The sequence below is a fragment of the Falco punctatus genome (genome assembly GCF_963210335.1).
Source record: "Falco punctatus genome assembly, chromosome: 11".
Lineage (NCBI taxonomy): Eukaryota > Metazoa > Chordata > Aves > Falconiformes > Falconidae > Falco > Falco punctatus.
The window spans coordinates 6204526-6231910 of NC_137591.1; the positions used below are offsets into that span (position 1 = coordinate 6204526).

At 38.1% G+C, this 27385-nt stretch overlaps 1 protein-coding gene across 1 annotated transcript in view; it reads left to right on the top strand.

Annotated features, from left to right (window-relative positions):
- USP24 (ubiquitin specific peptidase 24) overlaps positions 1-27385 on the top strand; it is a 64338-nt gene that overhangs the window by 11262 nt on the left and 25691 nt on the right. The window contains exons 2-33 of the mRNA XM_080406317.1: positions 1362-1527; positions 2514-2581; positions 4095-4238; positions 4717-4839; positions 5712-5747; positions 6339-6404; positions 7854-7919; positions 8708-8782; positions 9573-9731; positions 11047-11161; positions 11683-11786; positions 12981-13088; positions 13561-13656; positions 13762-13923; positions 15758-15865; positions 16498-16647; positions 17293-17424; positions 17938-18049; positions 18304-18380; positions 19284-19424; positions 19579-19632; positions 19825-19940; positions 20616-20682; positions 20845-20955; positions 21361-21459; positions 21541-21711; positions 22313-22398; positions 22548-22641; positions 22886-23041; positions 25392-25489; positions 26799-26894; positions 27050-27278. Of these exons, the coding sequence (XP_080262443.1) occupies positions 1362-1527; positions 2514-2581; positions 4095-4238; positions 4717-4839; positions 5712-5747; positions 6339-6404; positions 7854-7919; positions 8708-8782; positions 9573-9731; positions 11047-11161; positions 11683-11786; positions 12981-13088; positions 13561-13656; positions 13762-13923; positions 15758-15865; positions 16498-16647; positions 17293-17424; positions 17938-18049; positions 18304-18380; positions 19284-19424; positions 19579-19632; positions 19825-19940; positions 20616-20682; positions 20845-20955; positions 21361-21459; positions 21541-21711; positions 22313-22398; positions 22548-22641; positions 22886-23041; positions 25392-25489; positions 26799-26894; positions 27050-27278 (3585 nt within the window). The remainder of the gene's footprint in view (positions 1-1361; positions 1528-2513; positions 2582-4094; positions 4239-4716; positions 4840-5711; positions 5748-6338; positions 6405-7853; positions 7920-8707; positions 8783-9572; positions 9732-11046; positions 11162-11682; positions 11787-12980; positions 13089-13560; positions 13657-13761; positions 13924-15757; positions 15866-16497; positions 16648-17292; positions 17425-17937; positions 18050-18303; positions 18381-19283; positions 19425-19578; positions 19633-19824; positions 19941-20615; positions 20683-20844; positions 20956-21360; positions 21460-21540; positions 21712-22312; positions 22399-22547; positions 22642-22885; positions 23042-25391; positions 25490-26798; positions 26895-27049; positions 27279-27385) is intronic.

Here is a 27385-nt window from a genome sequence, read left to right on the forward strand (position 1 = left end):
TGTTTGCTATTTTCACCTGCACCATTGAACTTTAAAGGGTAAGCTCTGTACAATTGCTGTTTCCTTGGCTTAATATTTTTGAGCCATTATGGAAGTGAATATGACACATTTACTTTTTAATAAACAGGTCTAATCCTGCAAATAGCAAGTGTAGTGAGAGGGCTGGAAGCACACTTGTCTGCATGCATTTATTTCATTCTTTGAATACCATACCCTCCTGAGTTCAGGTCTGTCTTTTGGTTTATTCCTTTCTGTTTGTTCCTTTTCTGTTCCTGACCCTGGTTTGGGTCCGTTCCCCTCCCCCCCCCCCCCCCCCCCTTGTACGTGTTTCCTACTTGCCCTTCCTCCCTACATGTCTCTGTCTTCTCTCTCAGGGGGACCTTGTTACCATTACTGCACTTGTGTTTGCCTCTGACAGTTGGTCCTGGTTGCTGCCTGGCCTGATCCCGACACTGCCCTTTCCCCTGCTTGAGTTGTCTGCTCATGTGAAGGCAGGGAAAGTTAGTCCATGTGAACTCTTTGACACATTGGGTAGCTGGTGTCTATGTGAGGTTAAAAAATAAACAAAAGAAAACAAATGGATCACTTGTTTACTCTTTCATTTGGTACTGCTGAGGCAGTTACCTCATATGGCACTTGGCAAGGAACGTGGGACTAATTCTGTGTTCTGCCTGTACACAGAAATAGCTAGTGGCACTAGCAAGGAAGCCTTGAAAGCTTAGCTGCAGACATGTGCTAGCTTTTTCCCTGTTTGCCTTCCAGAATATTTTCCAGTAACTCATTTTGACTTCAAGAGAAGGATGATTGTAGTTTCTTGTTGGGCAACTATATTTGAGAGATATATTTTTCTTTATAGATAATTAGCTAGTAAAAACAAAATAATCCTGAGGTACTGAATTAGTGTCTTGTGTTTCTTAACGTGATAGGGTGAGAGGATGATGAAATTGCCCCCCCTTAGAATAAATTCTACAGCAGTTGTTGAACAGAGGATTAATATGCAGTTCTATGAAGATCGAGATTTGTACCCTACAGTCTCACAGGGGCTGGAAGTGCTTATCACTGGGCTGTAGGATCTGACATGCTAAGGAACAAGATTTGCCACTTAGATAGGCAATTAGTTAGCAATTAGTTATGTAAACATGGTAGTTATCACCTACATGAAATACATAAAGGTATGTAATCCCTTCAATTGAAATGGAAATACTAAGTTCTGCTTTGAAAAACACAAGCAGCCTCAGGGTTGTTGAGAATTTGACATGCTTGTTACAAGCACAGCTGCTTTTTCTGAAGGTACTAAATCCTTTAAAGTGTCTAGGATAGAGATAAAAATTGTTTTGCTTGAACTTCCTTTTTATTCACAGAAAAATGATGAAAATGGAAATTGCTCTGGTGAAGGTATTGAGTTTCCAACAACTAACTTGTATGAACTGGAGAGCAGAGTTTTAACAGATCACTGGTCCATACCCTATAAGCGGGAAGAATCTCTAGGCAAGTGCCTAATTGCATCCACCTACCTAGCAAGACTAGGTAAGTTCATTTTCTAGAAGTACAAGGATTATCTGTTCAAAGGATTTCATAGACATTATGATGGGCGGTTATCTCTTTCATATGAATCTTGCAGTTGTTTACTTAGCACCATGCAGAATGATCACATCTCTGTGAAAGTGGTTTAACATTGAATATTCTACCCAATGCTCTAAAAAGAATGTTGGTATCTTTTTTTTTTTTCCTCTAAAGTAATTTGTTTACTTAAGCTTTTTTAAAAAGTGGAGCACATGTTTCTTTATGTTCTACTGATTGTAGGAATTACTGTTTTTCAGAGCTGAATTACTGACAGTTTTTCTCATTGTGCTGGTTATTTTCCATTAGTAAAAACAAGCTGTCATCTAAATCCATGCTGTAGCATGCTTGTATAACTGGTTGTTTTTCCCCAGTGAAATGCTTATACTGCATTAGACCTGAATTTGACTTTTCTGTATTCAGTACTTTGGCTGGGGTTAAGAGTGTTATGGAGGCATCGTGCCCAACAACTGGTATATAATGAATGCAAGACAGCTTTTCCATCATGCCTGATGGCAGACTAAAGGGATATTATAATCTGTTGGAAAAAATGGAAGTTGTTAGGTTGTTCTGGGTTGCTTCTTTGTTTCTAACCTGTGTTAAAACGCTGTACTTGGATTTGGTTTTGGCTGGAGGCTGTGAAGCATCAGCAACGATCTGAAGTTGGTATGAGTTGTAAACTTTGAAGGGAGAAATGCTTACAGTGCTAATAATGCTTGAATAAGTTGTATGAGGTGGAACATTGGGAAACTTCTTAATTCTAGAAGGCAGGTTCTCTTGACTCACATTTTGTGGCTGAAAAAGCATGCTATTTACAAATAAACAGTAGCACTTTGTTACTGCTGGTTTTGATTGGTGTTCCCAAAAACTTGCAAAGAGATCCCTGAGGTAATCTTTGAAAATATTTTTTTAAAAATACTTTTCTAAAAAAAATCACTCTCCTTTCTCTAAAGGTCTTTCTGATTCTGATGAGAACTGCAAAAGATTTATGGACAGATGCATGCCTGAAGCATTTAAAAAGGTAAGTACATGCAGTAGGCCAATTCAGTGTTCCTTTGTGCTGTTCACGGTGAAAATAGTGTCTTGTAATCCAGACTTCAGAAACTATGGTAACTAGTGAGTGTATTAATAGATTAAAATCATACTCAAGTTATTTTTCTAGATTAATATCATACATAGACTGAGATTAAAATCATACAAAGGCCCAGCTCTGCAACTCTGGCCAATTCTGGCATGCAGCTTTTGTATTCTTTTTTTTTTGTACCCACTTTAAATTAAGAGCTCTGTAGTAATTAGTGAAGCCTAAAGACAGGTTTAAAGACCCTTGGATACAGCCATTAGCAAGTTCAAAATCAGATTTCTTTTAACTATTTTTTTTTGCTGCTGCTTCTTTCGAAGGCTGTTAAATTCTTTCTTACCTCTTTTCACTATCTGTTTAGAATTTGTATTTCCCCTCAGTGTTTAATGCCCAATGTGCCTTTGGCTGTCCTTCTCTGGGTTGTTGTGCGTTTTCTCTACAGAGCTCCCTAAACCCAATTTATTTCCCGCTATTCCATTTTGAAAACTGCCTGAATTTCTTGCTCAGGGTTTAAATGATAAGAATAATGACATATATACACCTTTTAAAAAGTTACTCAGTCCTAATCTTAAAATAGTGAGATTGTAAGTATATTTAAGGAATATAGAAACTTAAGGAAAAAATTCTTTTTCCATTTAGCTGTTAAAGTACATACAGTGCTTTTAAAGCACTTGATATTTTTTGCATGTTAAATAGTGTAGATTGCTCCTCCAGAAGGATAATCTGTAGAAATCTAAATTTTAGAATGTTCTGAATTTACAACTTGCTGAAATATTTGCAAGAAACTCTACAGTACAAAACTTTAATTTTATTTAAAGTATTAAGCTTTTTAACTGCTGATGTTCAGACACAGCTAGCAGAAATTAAATTAAATTTGCAGATGGAAGATTAATGTCCTTTATAAACTACAACAGACTAGATTTAAAGATAAAGGTTCTTTAAATGTTTCCACATGTCCCACATGTAGGTGGGAAAGCAGCATTAAATACCTCTCTCTTCACAGCACATGTTTTTTGTTTTCCAGTAGAAATGGCTTGAAAAGTGTGAATTGGTAAATGGTTATTACAGCTGAATCAGTGCAGCTTTGTGATACACCTACTTGAAGATTTAGTACCTGTGTGTTCAATCTGCAAACAAATTAGTTTCGTATTAGTTGTTCTTTGCAAAGGTTACAGTCTTTACTAGTGCATGGGAATGGAAAACAGTTTGCTTTGATAAATCACGGTTTATAACAGAAAATAAAATGTAAGGTGTTCTTCAGTGAAATTACAAATTTAATTAATTCTTAAGCCTTTAGTGCAGGGAGAGCATCTGGTAAACATGCCAGACAGTGATTAGTACACTCTAAGGAAACATTTGCTCTGAGAACAGTCTCAGGGGTTGATACATTTCTCATGTTTTGTGATCGTGCTTAAACTTCAAAATATTACTTTTTATTATTTTATTTTTTTTTTAGCTGTTGACATCCAGTGCTGTTCACAAATGGGGAACTGAAATCCATGAAGGAATATACAACATGCTTATGTTGCTAGTGGACCTGGTTGCAGAAAGAGTAAAACAAGATCCTATTCCTGTGGGCCTGCTCAGTGTACTTACAATGGTATTTGACTTTACGATGCAGTTTCTAATATTTGGGTATTTGGCATTTCCTATTTAGGCTGCTGATGCTTTTTCTATTTAAGTTCTAGTGTATTGTCTTAAAATCTGCAGCCATTGTTGCTGCAGTTTGTTAACATCCAGTGTGCAAATCATAAAGGGGTGAGTGATGTTCAAAACTTCTGAAAACTAACACTTTAAAAAAAAAATTACATGTGCTGTCACTTCACAGTTTATTTTTTAAAACTGCTACTTTGAGTTCATCTGCCCCCTTTTCTGGATTACATGGGTATTGGGTATTGTCTATACAGAATGCTTTATACGGTGAGAACTGAGAGGCAGGAGTCTTCTATTGAACTTTATTTTTTGCTAGATCTTTTAACTGTCAACCAGGAGAATGCTCAACTGAAAAAATCAAATAATACCAAGTTCTGAGACTGGCATTAGCCATGCTGTTCATTGCTATGGGCTTTTCTTTCAAGGCATTTAACCCCGACAACGAATATCATTTCAAGAATCGAATGAAGGTATGCCAGAGAAACTGGGCAGAAGTCTTCGGGGAGGGAAACATGCATGCTGTCTCACCCATCTCCACTTTTCAGAAGGTGAGCATGGCTGTACCCTAAAACCTCTTTTTAGGGTAGATGTGTTTGTTTCAGAAAAGATTGTATGATCAGTAGGTATTTAGAACAGAAGAAAGGTAAATGTGTCACCAAGAATTACAGCAAATAGATCTTTAATATATGTTGGTCTGTAGAAATGGATTTGTCCTCTCAAATTGTCCCAGTTCTCTATTAGAGGCTGGAATTAGAAAGTGGTGTACTTCCATGTCTAAAGTATCACAACAATCAGAATGGTAGATCTGTTGTATCTAAAAACTGACAGTTGTTTGGCTGTTGAGTGTGAAATGACCAGGGTAACTCAGTACAGTTCTAGCAGAGAATTTATGCTTTTTTGACAGCCAAGGATAAGGATATCTTCAAGTCAGACACACAGGCAAGGAGGCAGTTTTTGAGGTTTGCACTGTCTTGTTCAGTTGCTCCAGATGGGTGGGTCTGAAAAAGCATTGGTTGAGTTGATTTCTCCTTCAGGACACAACTTAGTGGTCATAGAAAGAAAATTCTGTATCTGCTGCTTTGTGAAATGTTCTTTAGTAATGTTCCGCGCAGCTAATGTGCTATAAATATAGTTGCTTGTGAGTCAGCAGCCACAGTGCATACTGTTGCCACAGCACATGGTCAGTGATGTCAAGCAGAGTCCAAAAAAGGATGATGCTAATGAGAACCAACCAGAGCTCCAGCTACATGCTTAGTAAAGGAGCTGTTACAAACACATGGCTGTTTTCTTTGAAATATTAGTGCATGCATTTGAGGTGTGGGTTAATGGGCTGAATGTGTCTGTCCAAATCTGTTTCAGAAGACAGCTGTTTAACATTGATGTTGCTGCTACTAATTTGTTAATGTTTTAATTGTTCAAGGAACCTCATGGGTGGCTGGTGGATCTGGTAAACAGGGTAGGTAAATGTAAACCAAGCAAAATTGTTATTTGTCCCTTGAATTCATTGATCTTTAGAGATAATTTCTTCTTCCCTCCACCCCCCAACTTGCTTTTCCACTCTTCAGTTTTCTGACAACCACCAAAAAGAATAGCTTAACGTTTTAATCCTACATACAGGGAAGGGGCTTGGCTAAATACACCTTGTTGAGTTGCTGCCTTCTCCCTTGAACACCTTTATTCTAACATGATAGCTAAGACTAGAGGAAGTTGAGAGCTCAGCCTAGGTTGCGGTGCTGTTTCCCAGTCTGATGTGCCACACAAGGGATCTGTTGCTATATGTGGTCTGACTTTATTCCCTATATCCATTTTTACCCAAGGTAGTTTCTAGCTTGATGTTTAAACTGGTACCAGATATAATTGTATTGCATTCCCCAGTGTGCCCCTGAATTCCTGTGAAAATGTAAAGCTTATGTGGAATGTCATATTCCACGGTAAAGGATACTTGTTGGCATCCCAGGAACTGTCCATGGAGTATTTTCTCCAGTAGCTTACTGAAAACATAAAATACTGTAGTTCACAGATTATAATACTGAGTATTTTATTTCAGTTTGCAGAATTGGGTGGATTTTCAGCAATTCAGTCCAAACTCAACTCAGAAGATATTGAACTTGGGGTAAGTTCACGTTTTGTCACGAGACTTCTCCCTTTCCGTAACATGCTTCATATAGAACCAGTAGCATCCCTTTTGGCAGTGCTCTTACCTTGCCTTTGGTACCGGAGCAACACTCCCACAGAGCCCAGGGGAAGTACTGTCAGACTGGATGTCAAATGAGGTTGGGCATAAGAATCCCAACTAAAGAGCTTCTGAGACATCACAGAAAAGAGGAAGGGTTAGCGGACCTTTCTGCCTAACAAATCAGCCTTCCAGTTAGACATCAGTCAATCTAGTTTCACTGTATATTCACCAGTATGTCCCTGGCTTTCTGTTTACTTCAGCTGTAGCTGCATTTAGCTGCAAGTGAATTGACTTCTGTCATTTATTATGAAGTCATCGTTTAAGAAAAAAATCCTTAGGAAGACAGACACTGTCTAATCCTAAGCAACTTCTCAAGAGCTGTGTCTAAAAACTAACTGGTTCAACAGTGCTAAGCTATTTTTTCATGAAGCCTAACTTGTTAACTTTTAGCTTCCTAACTTTCAGAATCTTTCAAGCTTTGAAGAGCAGGGAGGCTAAGAGAAAACTATGTCATTTGGAATCTTTTACCCCAGTATAAAATCAGCCTTTCAGTGAAACACCATTTGGAGAGAATTCAACTTCTTTTATTGGAGTATTGATATTTGCTGTTTTATGAAGAGATAAGGTTCATATATGAGCATGACGTAAGAATAAGGAAACTCGATTTAAATGCTGATCCTGCAATAGAAACTTGGACTTTGTTTAATGATTTATAACTTCTTGCTTAGGGAGGAAGTCTGGGTCAGCATCACTTAATTTAGGCCTTTGATTGCAGTGGTGCACGCTCAATTTCACAATTCTGATCCAGTGTGAGAAGAAACCAATTCTGAAGCTGTTTATTGGCAAACAGATGCCTTTATGCATTTAATTTCTTGTATAGATATAACTTGAAAATCACGCATTGAAGTGATCTTGACATGTATATGACACCTTTACAAAAGCTTTCTCCCACTTAATGCATTGGGAGATAAATTTGTCATACGGCTTTAACCTTAAGTCTTGTAATCACACTTCTCATTGCTGTAGAAAGCAACCAAAATGTGATGTGTCTCTTTCCGTCTGTTTATTTCTGTTATTGAAACAAAATCAGAGAAGACTGAACAGAATGATGAGAGGACCAAGATTAGTGAAAACTGGGAAGGCATTTTTGATTTCAGGCAAAAATATATAACACGTACTGTATGTTGTAGAGTAAATAAATCTCTTTCCTGAACCATGTGTTATTATAAAGGACTTGCACACCAAAACAAATTTGTAGCAAATGACTGGAAACTGTTGTATGAGATAAATAGTAATTATTCACCTTCATTTTCTTTTTAAGGTATAGATCACTAGCTCTGAAAAGATCTCTTACGTGCACCTAAATGCTTGCTGTATTTCTTTCAGGCAATCTCTGCATTAGTACAGCCATTTGGAGTTTGTGCAGAATATCTTAACTCTTCTGTAGTACAGGTAAAATGCCTTTGTAATGAGTTATCAGGGGTCTGAAAATTAGTTTACAACTGTGTTGGTGTGAAACTGGTGACTAACTCAAAAAACCTTCAAAACACGTTGCATAAAGTAAAAGAACCATTTTGAACATCCTGAGGGTGATGGATAGAGGGCTCAGATTAATTCTCTAAGCACAGTGATCTGTAGTCATGTATCTGCATCTGCAAGAGTGAGAAGCTTTGCCACTGCCATTAGTAAGCTTCATCAATGTGAAGCATATGGGAAAAGAATTTAGCCTGATGGATGGATTTGGGTTTTAGTTTAACTTCCTGGCCGAGTTCAAGCACATAGACATGGGAGTTTACACTGGAAAAATTGTGGGGGAAAAAACTCACTGTGACATATTTGTACATGCAAATCCACTTCTGGCTTCACATCTGCACTCACTAACAAACTATCAAATTAAGTGACTGAAAATATTTATTTGAAGAGGAGGTAGTTCAGAAGCCACTGGCAGTCAGAGAGGTGGTATATGCATGTAGTAACTGATGCATTTTGAAAGGTCAGTTTCTGGGTTTTTGCAAATCTGTATTATGGTGGTTTGAAATGGCTTCTTACTCTTAATTATTTGTTTTTCTGGACATACCTGGCCAGATAGTTTTATGTACGTTGTAGGTGTTGCTTTATGTCTAAGATAACTGTGAATTTTCAACTAAGTATTTGGCTTTACTGCAGCCAGATCTTCTGAGTAATGTAAATGGTTTCAGGAAACATAAAATGATTGGCATACCTTTTCTCACATTCTTTAGCCCATGCTGGATCCAGTCATTCATAAAATGATTAAATATGTACAGAATGTAGAAGAGAAGGACTTGAAAGACAAGGTAATGTTTTGCATATTAATATTTAGGAAGAACTTACTGTGTATGTTGGAAATGCTGGCAGCCTAGACTAGAACAGCAGCTTTATTTCCAGTGGCAAAAATGCAGCCTGTTCTGAATTCTGACTGAATGACATAGAAAAAAATACATTTACCCAATTATTTTCAATACCCTTTTCAGTAGCTATCTGGTATTATGACCCTTTGTAAAATATTTTGCTGCTGTTGCTATCAGACATGTTTTTGTCAGTCCCTTCTGCAGCATGCTGAATGCTGACTTCTCAGACTTGAAGATGCTTACTGTCTTGGAGTCTGTTAAATTCATGTAACTTGTGTGCATATGACTGTTGCGTTAGCTGTTTGCTTCTGAGAATTTGGTAATTGTTGATAAAATGTGTAACTTGTGACTACTCCCTGTATTACTCTGAATTTGGCATTCAGTTCCAATAACTTTGAGTGTTGACTTTTTACTTAGACTTAAATTGTTAATTGTAAACTGGATAGTCTGCATAGGTTGTGTAACTACAGAGGAGCAGTGTAGTGTACCAAATCTGTAGACAGAGAGTCCACTTTAAATATTTTGTTGTCTTAAAATTTCTAGTGTACAAGTAATACTTGCAGATGTACATGGTGCTGCATTTCACAGATTAAAGAGTCTGTATTGGGTCACTAAACCTACTCTTTGTGAATCATTGAAGTCTGAAACAGAATAGCAAAAATAGCAATGCCTATGTTTGTCCTTTTTGTTTGTTTTGTTTTGTTTTTTTGTTATGTTTTGGTTTTGTTTTAAACAGAGACTAGTCAGTATCCCTGAGCTCTTGTCTGGTATCAAACTGCTGTGTATGCGCTTCCAACCTGATCTGGTAACTGCAGTAGATGACTTACGGCTGGACATTCTGTTGCGCATGTTAAAATCTCCACACTTCAGTGCAAAAATGAATTCCCTCAAAGAAGTAGGTTTGCCTTTTGTGTGTGTGTGTGTGTGTGTTCGCATGCACGTGGGCATGGGTGTAGGTGGGATGGGTTGTTAACAAGCCATTGAAACCACAACCTTAAAAAAAGATGTTGCGGTATCTCCTTACAAATGATGTTGCCTTAGCAAAAGCTGAGTTCGTGATAAATACCAGAACAAGTCAATATGACAGGAATTGTTTGTAATATCAGTAGCCACTGCAAGGACTGTGGCCTCCCCGTTAAAGAACAGCTAGAAATAGTCTGAACCTTATCAATCTGAAATTACAGTTCTTAGAATTACAAGCAGTGGTCTGTGCTATTCGCTGAACATTCACTTTTGAGATAACCTTGCTAATTCAGAGTGTTCTATGGGATATCCCTTTTCCCTCCTCCTCTCATTGAGAGGAAAGTAGGGAGGGAGCAAATGGGACTTAATCCTAGACGGGTGTCTCGATCCAGTTATATCACGTCATTACACTATGTGATTGTAATTTCTTATTGTGCTTGTATATGGACACTGTAGTAGCACCTAAGAGCTGGAGTTTATGGACTGGGGCTCTTTGTGCTAGAATCTTACATCTAAGTAGAAGAAGAAAACAGTTTATTTTTGATGGGAGTTGTGGTTTAAGTATAGAGCTGTTCATCTCTTCCTTCCAAAACTTGTACAATTTAAGTGTCCTTAAAAAATGTGTGCTTTTTTTTTTTTTAGTACGCAGGCATTATAAGGTTTTTTAGAGTCCCTTTTTTTTCCTTTTCCCTTCTTTTTTAAATGGGAAAATTGGGTTTTAATCATAAATGCTGTGTATCCTTGGTGAAGTTACGAAAGTGCGGCTTTTGAAGACTTTAGCAGAAATGTACTCTTTCTCCCTAGAGTAAGGAGCCTATATTGGTTCTATATTGGATAAAAAATAGGACACTTGATTTGAGTGTAACAAGCAGAAGCCTGACGTAACCTACTTCTGGTATATCTGCAGAAATATACCTGGTAGCACAGGCCCGCATTTCTGTGTCAAACTGAGAATAAGAATCTACCAAACCAGACAGTGATGGCAAGGAAGTGTTTCTGGTTGCCTTTAAACAGCTTATTAAACAAAACAAACTGACCAAACAAATAAAACAAAACAATCCCCCAAAACAGCCAAAAAACTCCCCCCAAACCCAACGACATAAAAACCCTTCTAACACTTCCTGTTCTTAGAATATTTCAGGATTCACACTTAAGCTTTGGGGTAAGCCTTTTAAATAGATTTCATTGTTTGTATACATAATGCATGTGGGAATCGGTGTTAGAATCTCAGGTTTTGCAATTTCTAGGTAACAAAATTAATAGAAGACAGCACTGTATCCAAGTCAGTGAAGAATGCAATAGATACAGACAGATTGCTAAACTGGCTGGTAGAAAATTCTGTCCTGTCAATTGCTTTGGAAGGTAAGCGCTTTCACGGAGACTTCTTGGCATGTGCTTTGAATGTCTTAAATCTTAAAATATCGTTTCTCCCTTTCAATACATTTTTATGGAACAAAGGATTTCAAAGTTTTTGTTGTCTTAAAAATGGTAAGGAAAACCCTGCAAATTCTGCTACTATCATCTAATCCTCTATTTGACATCTGTGCAGGTATCTTCTGCTGTACCTGGAGTTTTTACTCTCAATTTGTCTTTGTATATTGTTAGCCTCTAGAAAAGTGAGAAAAGGGGAGGGGGGTGTTTCCAAGTAGTAATGTCCTATAGGTGTGAACTGCTAACAGATGTATGAAGTAAAAGAAAATAAAAAAAAAGAGCCTTGCTCTTTTTTCTTTGGACTGATAGATTTGTCTGTAACAAAGAATTTGCAAATGAGGATAGCTTTGTTCCTCTCCCTTCTTTTAAAAGAACTTGTTTATTCTTAGGCATTTATCGTGTTGAATACTGATTAAAATATTTTAATTTAGTTGTTTTTCTTTGTTTCGTAGGTAATATAGACCAAGCACAATACTGTGATCGTATAAAGGGAATTATTGAACTGCTAGGCAGTAAATTATCTTTGGATGAGCTTACTAAAATTTGGAGAATTCAGGTAAGCAATCAAGACTAGACAGGCATTTTTAGAGTGTCTCACAAAAGGAGACATTCTAGTGGTGGGATTTTTTTTTAAATAATGTATGCATCTCTATTCCTGAGTGGAGGTGGTGAGATTTTAACAGTATAGTTAATGCAAAGGCATTCTTCTACTTCTTTACCATTTAAAATCAAATGTTCTGGCAATTTCTTGTAACACAGCTGTTAAATCTTACGATGAAGTTCAGTTCTTTGCAACAAGTGTTAAGGGGCTGCAAAAATATTTGACTTGGAATAAGAGGTCGTCTGCCTGAAATAGGTGATAGAGTGTTTGTCTAGACCACAGACCATGCCTAAGGATATTAATTTTTGTGCTGGAAGTATAAATTTGAATGCAGCTCACAGTGTGACTTTAAAGAGTGGGAGTTCAAATGATGTATTCCCGTTTAGCTTCCTGTACACGCATACAACTGACTGACAAGTCATCTTTTCACATTCACCTTATGTGTACTCAACTTACTGCTGCGTAGGAAAGGTAGTTTGACTGCTTGATGCAAATGGCATGGAAGCTCTGACCAGAAATTTAATCTTCTGCGGCAGGAAATGGTTTTCTTCTCTGTCCAAATGTTGAAATTTTAGACTAAACCCATCAGACGCTGTCAGATCTGTAGTATGTGTGGGCATGGTAGCAAGTCTTGCATGCTTAGTAGAGCTCAAATATGACTCTGGCTCACTCATTTTTATTCTTTAATAAAATGCAGTACCTCATACCCCCTTCTGTCTGTTATTCCCATGGTGCTCCCATCAGTGTGGGACAAGATTTTGTATTGTTTGCTTTTGAGAAAAGCCTTAAAGAGTGTCCGAGATGGAGCACCTCACACATGAACTTAACCAAGCAATGAAAATGGTGATGTTTGCATTGCTGGCACCACAGCCAGTGGTATGTGCCACTGCAACACCTTGAAGCTGCTCTAATAATGGCAAGCTAACTTGTACTTTCCTGCTTTAGAATTACTTACAAAGACCTTTCTGGCAGTGAAATGAGGAGCTGGGGACAGTTACTCTTACCTTGTGTTTCTAACATGTCAAAAGCTGTTATTCTTTCTCATTAGTATGAACAGTAGGATGATGCTTACATGAAGATTTTTCTCTTAACTCATTTGGGACAAAGACCTACCCCCTTGTATTTTTCTTCCTCTTCTCATCTTCTCAGTCAGGACAATCCTCCACTGTGATTGAAAACATACATACCATTATTGCTGCAGCCGCTGTGAAGTTTAGTTCTGATCAGCTCAATCATTTATTTGTTCTAATCCAAAAGGTAAGTTTTCACATCAATTTACATTCCTTAGGAAGAGATTGTGCATCCAGCCCACCAAAAGGCAAATGCCTTGAATACATTTGTATTTTCTGTATAAATATAAAATTGGCTATAAAAATAACACTTTTAATACTGATTTTATTTTTGTTAACTCAAAAGCCTCTTCTGCTACTGTATTGCTAATTTACTTAGATTTTAAGTATGTTATATAGACAGTGCTAAGGTACTTAAAGTAGCATTTTATTATTATATTTAATCTCTTATGGTTTATATTTGAAATAGTTGGGCAAATCAGTACTGTAACTCCCAGTAACAAAAATAAGGAAGTATGCGTGGTGGAAACATGCTTGTTTGTATTTTTATTTTTCCTGCAGTAAAACAATTGTAAATAATATTTTTGTGTACACTTGAGAGTTAAGAGACTGACAGTGCTTGCTGCTTTAATAGTGGATGTTATTTCTTTGCTATACAGAGCTGGGAGACAGAGAGTGATAGAGTGCGACAGAAGCTGTTGAGCCTGATAGGGCGCATTGGTCGAGAAGCACGGGTGGAGACAACCACTGGAAAGGCATGTGAATATTTTCAGGTTTTTGTGTTTGTTTATTTATTAAGCATAGGGTTGCTAGTCTCTGTACTTCCTAGGTCCTGACTAGTCTTGCACTTCTTCTTCTAGGTTCTGGAGGTACTTTGGGAGCTGGCTCATCTTCCAACATTACCATGTAGTCTTATTCAGCAGGCTTTGGAGGAACATCTGACAATCCTCAGTGATGCCTATGCAGTGAAAGAGGCAATCAAAAGGAGCTACATCATCAAGTGCATAGAGGATATTAAGAGGGTTGGTTTATTATTTTATCTTTTCCAAAATGAAATGTTATCTAGCCTCAATGTTGCCCTTTCTTTCAAGATGCACAAATTGCGTGTCCCATCTGTAAGTTCTTACCTTGGGGAGTCCTTGACAGGGGTAGGCTTTGTGTGAGCCAGTTTGTTGACCATGAGACTCATAGTAAGTCTCTTGCCTTTGTTTTAAGCAAATTTTCAGCACAAGGAGTGATCAGTTTATGGGAAACTACCAGGATGGGCCCAAGGTTAGAATTTGCAAATGGAACCACTATAAAGGTATGTCAGTATTTTAACTGTCCCTTTCATGTGAAAGCCTAGATTAGTTTCGAGTTAAGCATGTGTTCTGGCATGACCATTAAGTCTCAAAATGCAAATCAGTATTTAAATCCTAGTAGTTTTGTATTTTAATAAAATACTTAAAACTCTTTTCATCTAACATAAGCCATTCCCGCAGCTGCCTGTGATGTTTCCTGGCAGCAGCAGAGATGTGCATGGCTTAAGACTGCATATATTATATTCTGCACTGTTCACATAGCAGGCAGTTGTTCTTGAGATCTGCAGGAATATTCTGGTCTTTTTTTTTCAGTCTGAAATACACTGTAAATTAATGAAAAGCTTACAAGCTTTTTTCTTTATTTCTTTCATGATAAATTAGGTTTTGTCTGTGTTGCAGCATCTGTAGAGGATTTTAGTTGTTTAGGAGACATTGTATGTTCCTTCTTGAGACTGATAACACTTTTTTTGTGCGTGTGTTTGAGAGTATGGATTTCAAACTTTGGGTTCTCGATGTCTGTAAAACTTGCATTTTTTTCTTTTGAATCTTCTCTTGTGCTTTCCTATTCTTGCATTCTTTTAACTACATTCTGGCAAGGGCCTTGACAGAGGTGCTGCAGTGGGAAACAGTAACAGAAAGCTGTAACTGTAGGCTAGAAGGGATTGGAGTAAACATACATCAGACTTCTAAAATAGGTCATTTTCTTATTTCCCTTTATTAGGGGAAATGAAGACTTAAACTGGGAGGGAATGTAATATTAAGGCAGCATTCTCAGAGAGATGAGGGAGTCTTCAGTAGAGCGCACTCTATGTTACGGGCAGGTTACTTTAATCTCCGTAAGTGTGTAGGTGGTATTGGTTGTTGTCAGTATTTAAACCAGACATCACTTCCTTGAACAAGCAACCTCAGTACTGGTTTGTGTGGTCAAACTTTACAGAAAATGAAGCCTCCCAGAAAAGTGATGAGCAGTTCTAACAATGAGGTAGGAGGGTTATTCTTTGTAGGATCTCTTCCAAAATGCAGCTTAAGTATCCTTTGCTTCCTATCAGAGGGCTTCTTGCAGCACCAATCAGAAATTTCTTCTCATCTCTTAACCCTCAGTAGTATTTCAGATTATTTTTTCTATTATTCTTGCTTTAGCAATAAGTAAGATCATTTGAATGGGTTTGTCCTTTTATGCCCTAACAGACCTGCTTCATCTCCCATAATTGAGGAAGGTGGTGGTTATCATCTCTCCCTGGTGCAACTGAGTTCTTTTTGTCTACTTAATTTGCATGTTATCTAGCAAAGAGGTGGCACTTTGGGCTTAATAATAAGGATAGCAAAATGGCATACGTACGCGTCAAAGGACTTCTTGCAGAAAGTGAAGAAGGCACCTTGAGTTTGTTTGGAAAGGGACCAGGAAGAAGTAACTGAAGCCTTCAGAGCTAGCAGCTGTCATTTCGCAACAGCGGCATTAATAGAAATTGTTAGTCTTCTAGGAGTCTAAGAGGAAAGTTAATCTGTTGTTGAGCATGTACACATGTGTAATTGTCTTTACCTTTCCTACTACTAGTCGTCCCAGCACAATAATCCTCAGTTTGTGTGGGTGGTGCCAGCACTACGTCAGCTCCATGAAATCACACGTTCATTTATTAAGCAAACTTACCAAAAACAAGACAAGGTAAGAATATATGCTGAGATGATGTTTGAAGCCCTTGCTATGGCTGTGTGGCTCTACTTCTGAAGTTTGAATTTAGAAGCAAGAGAGGGGGGAAAAAATTAAAGAACACTTTGACAAGTACAGTTTAGTGGTGTAGCATAAACAGACTGTTCAAGTAGAGATTCTGTGTTGTGTACAGTTCACTTGTGTGTGCATGTATATATATATAAACCTGTTTGCTGTGTCAGGACTAATTTATTCCCAGCTTTTTGTAGAACAATTAACAAGCACAACTCTGTTAAGAAATGTACTATGGCTGATGTTTAGATCAGCTGCTTTGTAATTGAATTGACTCTTGGAAAACAGACTAAAATACCAGCAAGTCACATGTGTTATACAGTGGCTGACTGAAAGTGTGGGACTTGGTTTGCAATCTGCAGCACGTGTATTTCAGCACATGCTGAAAACACTAATCAGGGGGCTTTGGATGCTTGCAAGGGATACAGCTGACTCTGGTGGGAGGGAACTTCCTTGTGATGAGACACACATGTCTGTAGAAGAGCAAACTGGTGTGTGTGTGTGCCTGTTCGTGTATTTTCTTCAAAAAAACCCTCTTTCCTCTCTCTCTTTTTTTTTTTTTTTTTTTTGCCAAGAGCATCATTCAAGATTTAAAGAAAAACTTTGAAATAGTGAAGTTGGTGACAGGAAGCTTGATATCATGCCACCGTTTGGCTGCGTCTGTGGCAGGTCCAGGAGGGCTCGTTGGAGCAACGTTAGTGGATGGCCGATACACTTACCGGGAGGTATTGAACCCCAAATTTCTTATTGCCTTAAGTTTTTGAAAACATGGTCTAGCGTATCACTGACCACGCTGTGTAAGATTAGGTGATGTTCTGTTTTTGGAATTCACTAGCATGTATATTCTCTCTGATGAATAATTAATTACACTAGTTTTTATTTATAGTTCTGACACGTATCTATTAGGGCTTGTGGTAGCTTTGTTCCAGTTTCTCCACCAGCTTCTGTTCAGCTACCCTTGTAGAGACTGTATCTTTGAATTTGGTGTGAAGCTCTTGAAACCTGGAACAGGTCTGTTAGGACATGGAAGCCACACACAGAGATAGCTTATAACAGTTTATTGCTAAGGTTTTGATAACTTTTTTTCTCGACACTTGTTGTGATTTAATAACTATTGTCAAATAGTATCAGGAAAGTAATAGCAAATCCAAGGGGACTTCAGTGTTCCTTTTTACAAAGGTAATAAAAAAGAAGTAATGTTTCTGAAGTGAGTTTTATAGCTATTTTATGTAATTTTAAACAATTTCTGTTTTCCAGGCTTTGCAAAGTGAACTATTTGACAACTAAATTTGCAAAAAATAAAAAGAATGCTCAGAGTTCTTGTTCAGAAAGAAAAGTCTTAAGCTTGAGGTTTTGTTTCTTCTTTTCAGTATTTGGAGGCACATCTAAAATTTTTGGCATTTTTTCTGCAAGAAGCCACCCTTTATTTGGGCTGGAATCGTGCCAGGGAGATCTGGGAATGCCTCGTAACTGGCCAAGATGTTTGTGAGTTAGATCGAGAGGTAAGAAAAACTTGAAAAGTTAGTGTCTGTGGTTACAGAGTGAATCTTAATGGATCATAAATAACACGTGTGTGTGTTGAGACATGTGAAACATGAGTAACAAACACAAACTAGTAATGCTTTTATAGGCTTTGTGTAAGTTAACGGAGCCAGTGTTACATGTTTGCTTATGACTAGGATGCTCTTTTAACATCAAATTTGACTGAAGGAAGAACGTAGACCAGGAGATCAGTTGCAGATGTAGGGATGCTGGTTTGAAAAGGGGTATGTGCAATTTTGCAGATTGCTGAATGTCTCTTTTATGAGACAACTTTATTAGGGTGAAAAATGACTATGAAGATTAAGTACCCTAATGCTGCAATATGTGAGGTTGTGTGAGGTTACTAGATTAGGTTTTGAATCTTTTGCTGTAGATGAGTTACTGTAGTATCTGACATAGTTTGCCAATGCTATATAAAACTAAAATAATTGCCATGACAATGGAGTAAATATATATCTGCCTTTCATTCACAGATGTGCTTTGAGTGGTTTACAAAAGGACAGCATGATCTAGAGAGTGATGTACAGCAACAGCTCTTCAAAGAGAAAATTCTTAAACTGGAGTCATACGAAATTACTATGAATGGTAAGAAAAAATGGCTTTTGTCAACATACTTGTTTTTGAAATATATAACATAAATTTGCTTCTGAAGACTTCAAATTAAATATCTAAACAGTCCTGTAAATAAAGATAATAAAGCAGTCTTTTTCGATCACTTTGAGTTTTTATAGCTGTAGAGGGGAAAGATCATCTCTTGTATTTGTTATCTTCATCTTTCAAAAAAGCTTAGAAACTTAGTCTGACCTGAACAAAAAGTTTGCACCTTTTTTCATTTTCAGGTTTTAGTTTATTCAAGACTTTCTTTGAAAATGTGAACCTGTGCGACCATCGACTAAAGAGGCAAGGAACTCAACTGGTGAGTGTTCTGGCAAGTTTGTTCTTACATTACATACAACAGCCTGTGGCATTTTGGGGATGGGAGGAGGTGAGACAAGGATTCTTTAGCAGGTGTTTGACATGGTCATGTTTGTATTGATATGCAGATCATTCCTCTAGCATGAACATTGTTAAATTCTGAAGCTAAAACTCCAGAGTTATGATAATTAAAATTGAGCAATTGGTAGCTGGAAGCTGGTATGCAGCTTCTAAAACTTTGCAGGAGGAATGAGTAAACTGCTTTAATAATCACGAATTAAAGTGTGCAGGTTTTTTTATTTTCCCTAGAAGGGAAATACTCCTTTCTTTTTGGATTTTCTTTTCCTTTTCTTCTTTACAAAAGATTTAGGCTTATCATATTCAAATTCTAATCTACAATAATTTTTAACTCTGATCCTTCAGTGTTTTTTGTTAAATTAATGGTTATGTCAAGTAGTCTTCCATAGGCATTTTAGATCTTTATCACAGTTACCTTAATTCAAATGCATAATTTTTTGCCAAGTATCATAGCAGGTTTTGTGATGGTTTATTATGTGGTTAGTTACCAAGTTGACCTTTGTGAAACAAATTCCATTCCCAATTAAATTTCTCTGTGCTTTTGATGTTAGTAATTTTTCAGTTGGCTTGGCTGAGAGTGTTCTTTGGAACCTGTTCATCCACCTGTAAAGAATTTTATTTTTTTTCTGGTATAAATATACAAATCCACAGCTATTGATTTCACTTTGCCCTGTGCCAAAGCTTGGCAGTGCATTGGGAAAGAAATCTTTAAGATTCAGTCAAAAGATGCCCTTCCAGCAGATGGAAGACTATTTTGTTCCTGGGGTTCATCTTGCTGTTGTATAAGAAATCCAGTTGTGTTTTACTGTTGTTTTTTCTTGCGTAGAGTGTAGAAAAACTGGAATTAATAGGAATGGATTTCATTTGGAAGATTGCAATGGAGTCACCTGATGAAGAAATTGCCAATGAAGCTATTCAGTTGATAATAAATTACAGCTATATTAATCTAACTCCTAGATTGAAAAAGGTAGGCATATATTTGTGTGTGGAAAGTGCTTTGACATTCATAGAGCATTGATCCTCTGCATGTTAAAATGTGTAATTTGTTGGGCTCTGTCAGTTTTGAGTAATTACCATGATTTTGTCGTAAGTTCTGATTCATTTGTACTTTTTCTTTTTAGGATTCAGTATCACTGCACAAGAAATTCATTGCTGATTGTTACACACGGTTAGAGGTAAAGGACTAATTTTCTGTTCCTGTACCTACTTGCCTTTTCAGTTTTGTGTCTTAGAATTACAATAATTGACTGCAATAATTCTGTTTAAAGAAAACATTTCTTCCCACAAGTATTTCTTGTCCTCTTAGCTCTCCAGGACATACTAATTGTCCACATAAACCAGCTCGTACACTCTGCTTTGTATTCTAGGCAGCCAGCTCTGCACTCGGTGGTCCAACATTAACACATGCTGTTACAAGAGCTACAAAAATGCTTACAGCAACCGCTATGCCTACAGTAGCAACATCAGTTCAGTCTCCTTACAGGTAGGCCTGCCTTTAAAAGAATAAAGATGACAGTAGACATTTGCTCCCAGCTGCTTCCCGCGTGATTTTGAGTGCTAATTAAAATTGTCAGTATTGGTAGTTGTGTATTCTGGTGGTTTCTCAGTGGAATCTTCCAATTACAATGCAATTTGAGTTCCAAAGAGACTTTGAAAAACCTGTGTTTTCAGAGAAAAAACAAAAAGCCAAAAATACCCCCACAAAAAAACACCACCTAAAACCAAACCAACACCCCCCTCTGACCCCACCAAAACCAACCAACCAACCAAAAACCCACAAAAAAAGCCCACAGACTATTACCAGCCTGTTAGTCATGTTATATTTCTGGGGCAGTGGGGTTTATTTGTTTTTGTTTTAACTGGGAGAGAAAAGGATGGTTTTTCATCTTCTAGCTTAACGTATGCATACCTAAATGCATGTAGCTTAAACATATGAGCACAGGGTGTGACCTTTAGAAACATGAAGCTGCTTCTGAAGCTGTCTACATCTCAAGCAGTATAATGCAAGCTTCTTGGCCTGTTTTCCTAGTTAATTTCAACTGAATTAACTCCAAGTTTAAGGAGTTATATTTGAAAGCAGCTAATTCATGGTAGTTACCCATGGGCGTTGAAAATGAATCTAAGACAAGTTATTCTTGTTTTTGATGTTTATCTCCAGGTCAACTAAACTTGTAATAATTGAGAGGCTGCTGCTGTTGGCAGAGCGTTATGTGATAACAATAGAGGTAAGAGATGTAATTTCTTGCTAGGCAAGGCTAAGAACACAGCTTTCAATATTATGAAAAGTTATTTAAACCTATGCAACTCTATTAACTTTGTTATGTGCCGTTATAGGAATGTCTTTGTTTTCAAGGGTGGTATTTACTGTTATCCTTTTCTTCCTGTAGGACCTTTACTCTGTTCCCCGAACTATTCTACCTCATGGTGCCTCTTTCCATGGACATCTTTTAACACTTAATGTTACATACGAGTCTACCAAAGATACCTTCACCATAGAGGTATGTGTGCACAGGTTATGCCTGTCATGAGGTGTTGATCACATAGATACTCTTGGGTTTTTTAATGCCTGGACTGGACAGAGGAAGCTGGTTTGAAGAACTTCAGTCAACTTGCAAACTCTATTTGAAAATGTTAAATATCTGTATAAGGCTACTGTAATGGAAGTGTCTGTAGGCTAAATTTATTTTGGTCATCATTCAAGGGTAGGAAAAATAAGTTGTTTGCTTATTGTTGGTGATGGAGCATTTCTACTGCTGTCCTACCCTGTCAGTCTCTTTTGTGGACAATAACTTTACCGCCCTATGCAGAGGCGCAGGAAGACTTTAATGGAAGATTTTTCTTCTGTTCTCTTGGAATTTACTGCTCGAGCAGACTTACTGAATTAGTGTTGTTTAATTTTACAGGCTCATAGCAATGAAACTGTAGGAAGCGTCAGGTGGAAAATAGCAAAGATGTTGAATTCACCTGTGGATAATATACAGATATTTGCCAATGATAGCCTGGTATGTGAACTACAAGGGATTCTGATTCTTTATGAAATTCAGTCTCTTTTCTTCAACTAAACGATAAATATTTTCTTGCAGCTAACTGTAAATAAAGATCAGAAACTACTACACCAGCTGGGTTTCTCTGATGAACAAGTCCTTACAGTAAAAACATCAGGAAGTGGGACTCCATCAGGGAGCTCTGCAGATTCCTCAACCAGTTCCAGCAACAGTGGCAGTGTATTTAGCTCATCCTATGCAATGGAACAGGTACAGCATAATAGCCTGAAACCTTCCCTCGGATTTTTCCTTGAGGGAGCATAGTTGGGGGATTCACAGCTGGAGTTGGAAGAGTTACAGTAAGATGAGACAGAAGCTGTTCACATGTTCAAGTGTCCAGTCTTTACTAGTCTGGTTTTGCTTTCAAATTGCAATTGAAACAAAACATTTAAATACACAATTGCCTTATGCATGCACCTTGGACTTCAAAATCTATTTTCTGTGACCTGTTGTAGCCTGCTTGGTGTTTATGAATCTCTACAGTGTCTTTTAAACAAACAAGACCCATATGATTTAATTTTGAGATTATATATTTGTTGGGAGGAAAAGTTTCCAGATTTCCACTATTAATAAAGTTGCAGGGTGAAAATAAACTAAGAAGCATCAGCTAGCATGTTCAGACTGATCAACCCTAACTAACAGTTGATTCAAAAATGGATAAAAATGTAAAAATTCAAATCTTGTCTCAGTGTAGAAAGTAGGCTGGGATTTCTGCTGGCATCTGGGTCAGTTGCTTCAGTGAAGAGCTCTTGTAAGTTACTTGCAACAGAGAGGGGGGAAAAAGACCTTTGTATTTCTGCTTAATTCTCAGGAGAAATCCCTCCCTGGAGTAGTCATGGCTCTCGTGTGTAATGTGTTTGATATGCTTTACCAGCTTGCCAATCTAGAGGAGCCAAGGTAAGCAAACTAAATGGTTATTGAATATTGAAGAAATGCTCGCACTGCCAAGTGTGAACAGCTACTTATTTTGCAGTGTGTAGGCACCCACCGGGCCACAGTGTGGCTGAGCCCTATTTTTGCATAAGTAACTTCTGATAACTTTTCAGAATAACGCTGCGAGTGAGGAAACTTCTGCTCTTGATTCCCACTGACCCAGCTATTCAGGAGGCTCTTGATCAGCTTGATTCCCTAGGAAGAAAGGTATGGATTAAACAATAACTGATCTTGATGAGCTTAACTTTACTACCAGGATTCTTAAATTCCTTGTCAGATTAAGTGAGGAGTTTGAAATTCTACTGCAAATAATGCACGTGTTAAAGATTATTGACTCATTTCCAGGCAGCTGGAGGTGAGGGGGTTATTACAGGGATTTTAGGAAATGTTTTGCCAATTACAACAAAATGCAGTAATCTCAAAATAATTCTTCTGTGACTTTTTCTCCTAGAAAACACTGCTATCAGAATCAAGTTCTCAGTCTTCAAAATCACCGTCGTTGTCTTCAAAGCACCAACATCAGCCCAGTGCTAGTTCAATATTAGAAAGTCTTTTCAGGTCTTTTGCTCCAGGCATGTCGACCTTCAGAGTGCTCTACAATTTAGAGGTAAGAAAACAAATCACTTTTTACTTGTGCTTCTGAGCACTAAGGTTTAAGTGGTTTAAATTTCTTGGGTAGGGTCATTACGGAAAATGCAAATGTCATGTCATAGTCTACTTTTGTGTATATGATAAATTTTACACAGAATGAAAGGGGTTAAAAGTTCCCCTTTAGAGACTTTACTGTGAAGTCAAGTCCCTCTTTTTGTGATTTGCAAGGTAGAAGTAGTATTCTGAAGTAAGTCAAGAGGAGCAAAGAAACATAAAAGTCATTACTGTTTAGGTAAAATTCCAGCTTGAATCTCCAGAAACTCTGAATATGTGATTTTTAGTGTGTGTGTGTGTATATATATATACACACACAACTCTTAAAAATGAATGGGCGCTGTTGTTCAGTTTGATTGGGTTTGCTTAATTCAATTTGAAGGAAAAAGAATGCTAACTTCCCTTCTGTATAAGTCTACTATATTCTGTCTGTAGAGGCTAAGGAGGAATATTTTTGAAAAGCATTCAGCTGTGAAGAACTTTCACTATCCAGATGTGCAGGCCTTTTACCCAGCAGCTTCTGGCCTGTTTAGCTGTGTATGTAAAGTGAGTGGAACACACACATGTTTTTTTTTTACCTCTAAGTATTGTCATGAGTAAGTTCTTCAGCCAAACACTGGATTGGACCCTGGAAAAAGGTTCTTTCCAAGCATTCAGTGCATGGATTTTAAAGAGTTTAAGGGAGTTTGCTGGTGTTGTTGTTAAGGCACTAATCTGCATGCTCTTGGAGGCTGGACAGTTTCTAGTTCTGCTTGAGGGCCCCACTGTGTATAACGTCCCATGACAAGTATGGTTTGAACAACCTGAAGTTGGAGGACCGGTTGGCAGCAGATTCAAAAGCAGTGGACAAAGTTGTTCTCTTTCACTCCTGGTGTGTGCCAAGATCACTGTAGGAATTTTCTTGTAGTTGCTTTCCTTTGGGTTTCTGCAGTCCCATGTTAGCTCTTTATCTTCCTATATTGTTGTCATACTGCAGCGTTAGGATTCCCCCCTTTTCTGTACAGCTGGAATGAAAGGTATTTGATGATAGCTTTGAATTGTGTTGACAAGTTCTACAACCGAACGCAAATGGTTTAGCATATCACAGCAAGGGTATCTTGTTGAACTGGCAGGTTATATTACAGCATGACGAGACAGTTATCTGCTGCTTCCATGCCAGAGAAAATAATAAAAGCAAGTAATAAATTGCTTGCTTTTCTGGCAAGGGATGAGAAGCAGTAAATTGGATTAGATGTGTAGATTATATGAGTGGACTTGTTCCTCAAATCCAGTCAAGCCAATTGTAAGATGACTTCAGTCAAGAAAAGGATGATGTACTTTTCTCTCTCTTTTTTTTTTTTTATCCCCTCCACTGGTGATCTGTTGGAAATACGGCAACCAGTCTGAACTGCTCTCTGAAAAAAGATGCACAGGAAATTTGCAGAGCATATCAAAGAGATGAAAATTAAACGTTGCAGGTGTTCAGGGTTATATCATGCAGTGTTGCGATAAGATTTCATGCCTGGAACTCTGTAAACCATTGTTCTGACCTGTGAACCTGGAACAGATGTGCTTTGTTTTCCCACGTGCAGCACTGTCTGTACATGCTGAAGAGACTTTTCAAGAACATAAATAACTTCTGGAGGTTTTCTGAGGTTTTGGGAGGAGCTGGGGTTTTTCTGTTTGTTTGGGTGTTGTTTTGGGTTTTCTTCATGTAAAATGAAGTGAAATTGATGATAAACTGACATGAGATCTGACCACAGACTTCCTTTTGGCCATGTTTCTGAGCGTAATTGCATCCTGTGCAGTTTAGTGCTGATTTGCAACAGGAGGAACGATACAGTGGTGATGTTCATAAGGCCTGCAGAATTACCTGGACCATCTTTTACAAAAAAAACCCCAAACAATAATGGCAATATGGTTATGTTTCAGAAGGCATGAATCAATAAGCCAGCCATCTGTAGGGTGTTCTGTGGCATACTGTCAATTGAAAATCTGGAAAGGGGAATGATTTGGGCTCTCAAGGAGCACCAACTGAGCCTGAAAACAACATTGCATGTGCTAGAGTTTGTACTTTATCCTTTCCCTTAACAAGTAACTGCAGTGAAAAAAAAAATGCCCTTTGATACAGAATAAGTATCTGTCATAGCCATAGTTGTCCTGAATATTTTTAATGCAATTTCTCTTTACTGCCTACAGCTTTGCATAAGTGTACTGGTAATTGCTTCATTTGTATTGGATCTTTTTTCTGTTTTGCTTTTAGCCTTTAGCAGATAAAGAATACTAAGGGGAGTGTGTGTATGCATGCTTGTTTATTTATTTATTTATCTTAGGTACTGAGCTCCAAGCTGATGCCAACTGCAGATGATGAAATGGCAAGAAACTGTGCCAAGTCTTTCTGTGAAAACTTCCTCAGAGCAGGAGGTTTGAGGTTAGATGTCAATCTTGACTCAATATATTTAACATTTCATTTAGTTAGCAGTTCTGTGTAGTTTCTGATTTCCACACTGTAGCACACTAGCACACCTGTCAGCTTCCTTTTCAGAGAAAAAACGTCCACCCAAAGCTGTGTGTTCATTTTCCAGTGTCTGAAAAGCTACTGTAGCTACCTGTCGTGGTTTAACCTCAGCTGGTAATGAAGTACCACCTAGCTGCTCACTCGCTCCCCCCTCACACAGAGGGATGAGGAGGAGAATTGGAAAGGGTTAAACTCAAGGGTTGAGATAAGAACAATTTAATAGTTGAAATAAAAAAAAATGAAAGAGCAATAATAACGATGACAATAACAGTTACAATGAAAAGGGGAAGGGAGAGAATAACACCCAGAGGGAAAGGAAGAAAGGAACATGTGGTGCACAGTGCAACTGCTCACCGCTCGCTGACGATGCCAAGCCAGTCCCTGAGCAACCATCTGCCCACCCCAGCCAGCCCCAGGTATATATACCAGGCATGCTGTCCCATGGTATGGAATAGCTCTTTGGCTAGTTTGGGTCAGCTGGCCTGGCTGTGTCCCCTCCCAATTCCTTCTGCCCCTCCAGCCTTTTTGCTAGCAAGGCCTGAGGAACTGAAAAGTCTCACATCAAAGCCAAAACACAGCACTGTACTAGCTCCTAAGAAGGTAATTAACTCCATCCCAGCTGAAACCAGGACACTACCATAGTACTGTAACAGAGTACTTGTTAAACCCCAAAATAGTTAGGCACAGATAAGATGTGTAGTGTAGCTTTTACTAAGGTAGCTGATGCTTGAACAGTTAGCATTTAAGTGTTTCAGTTCAAATTTGCAAGTGTATGCATTACACAATGTCCTGCACAGATACCAATGGATATTTTAAGCAGTCAAAGCATAGATTGTGCAGTGGGAGCCATATTAAATTTTACAGTTTCCAAAATTCAGACCCTTCAGGTACGAGTTGAGGCACAGTGTGAGTGGTTTGGAAGACCTGGCAATACTGCTTGTGCTGTGTCAGATCTACCAAGTACATGTTGCTCTTAAAAATTCTGTCCACAACCACCTCGCCCCATAGACCTTGAAGCATTTTCCAACAGGAACAGAAGAAAGCTTCCATCTGTAGATGTAGGAGGGGAAAATGGGGATGTTAGTCTCCAAAGATGCCAGTTTGGCAGTTTTAACTGACACTCTGCTGGCTGAATAGGAGGAGGGGAGGACAGAAATAAATTAATTGCATCTCTCTCCTAATGTAAAGTATTTTCAAACGGTCTTATTGATTTGTTTTTAAGCTTGGTGGTGAATGTGATGCAGAGAGATTCCATCCCATCAGAAGTAGACTATGAAACAAGACAGGGAGTCTATTCCATCTGCCTACAACTTGCAAGGTATGTAATTGCCTTTCATTAGACAAAGTGCTGCTTTCCTTGCTTTTAGAGTGTGGTTTGTAGTATTTCAGATTAATTGGTACTTCGAGTTATGTTTCATTCACTTGCTGTGAACTTTCAAATATAAGCCTGATATTTTTGCTCTGTGAATGTAGGTTCTTGCTTGTTGGCCAGACAATGCCTACCTTACTGGATGAGGATTTCATTAAAGATGGGGTAGAAGCATTGTCTTCGCGCCCCTTCCGTAATGTCAGCCGGCAAGCAAGTAGGCAGATGTCCATTTGTGGAACACCTGAGAAGTCATCCTACCGACAGCTCTCTGTATCTGATAGATCCTCCATTAGGGTAGAAGAAATCATACCAGCAGCAAGAGTTGCCATACAAGTAAGGAAGCATTTGGTGATTTATGGTGATGTAGTGGTGACGTCTCCAGTGACAGCTGTATAACTCCTGGGTTTTTAATCAAAAGTCTTTTTATACAGGTTCTTGCC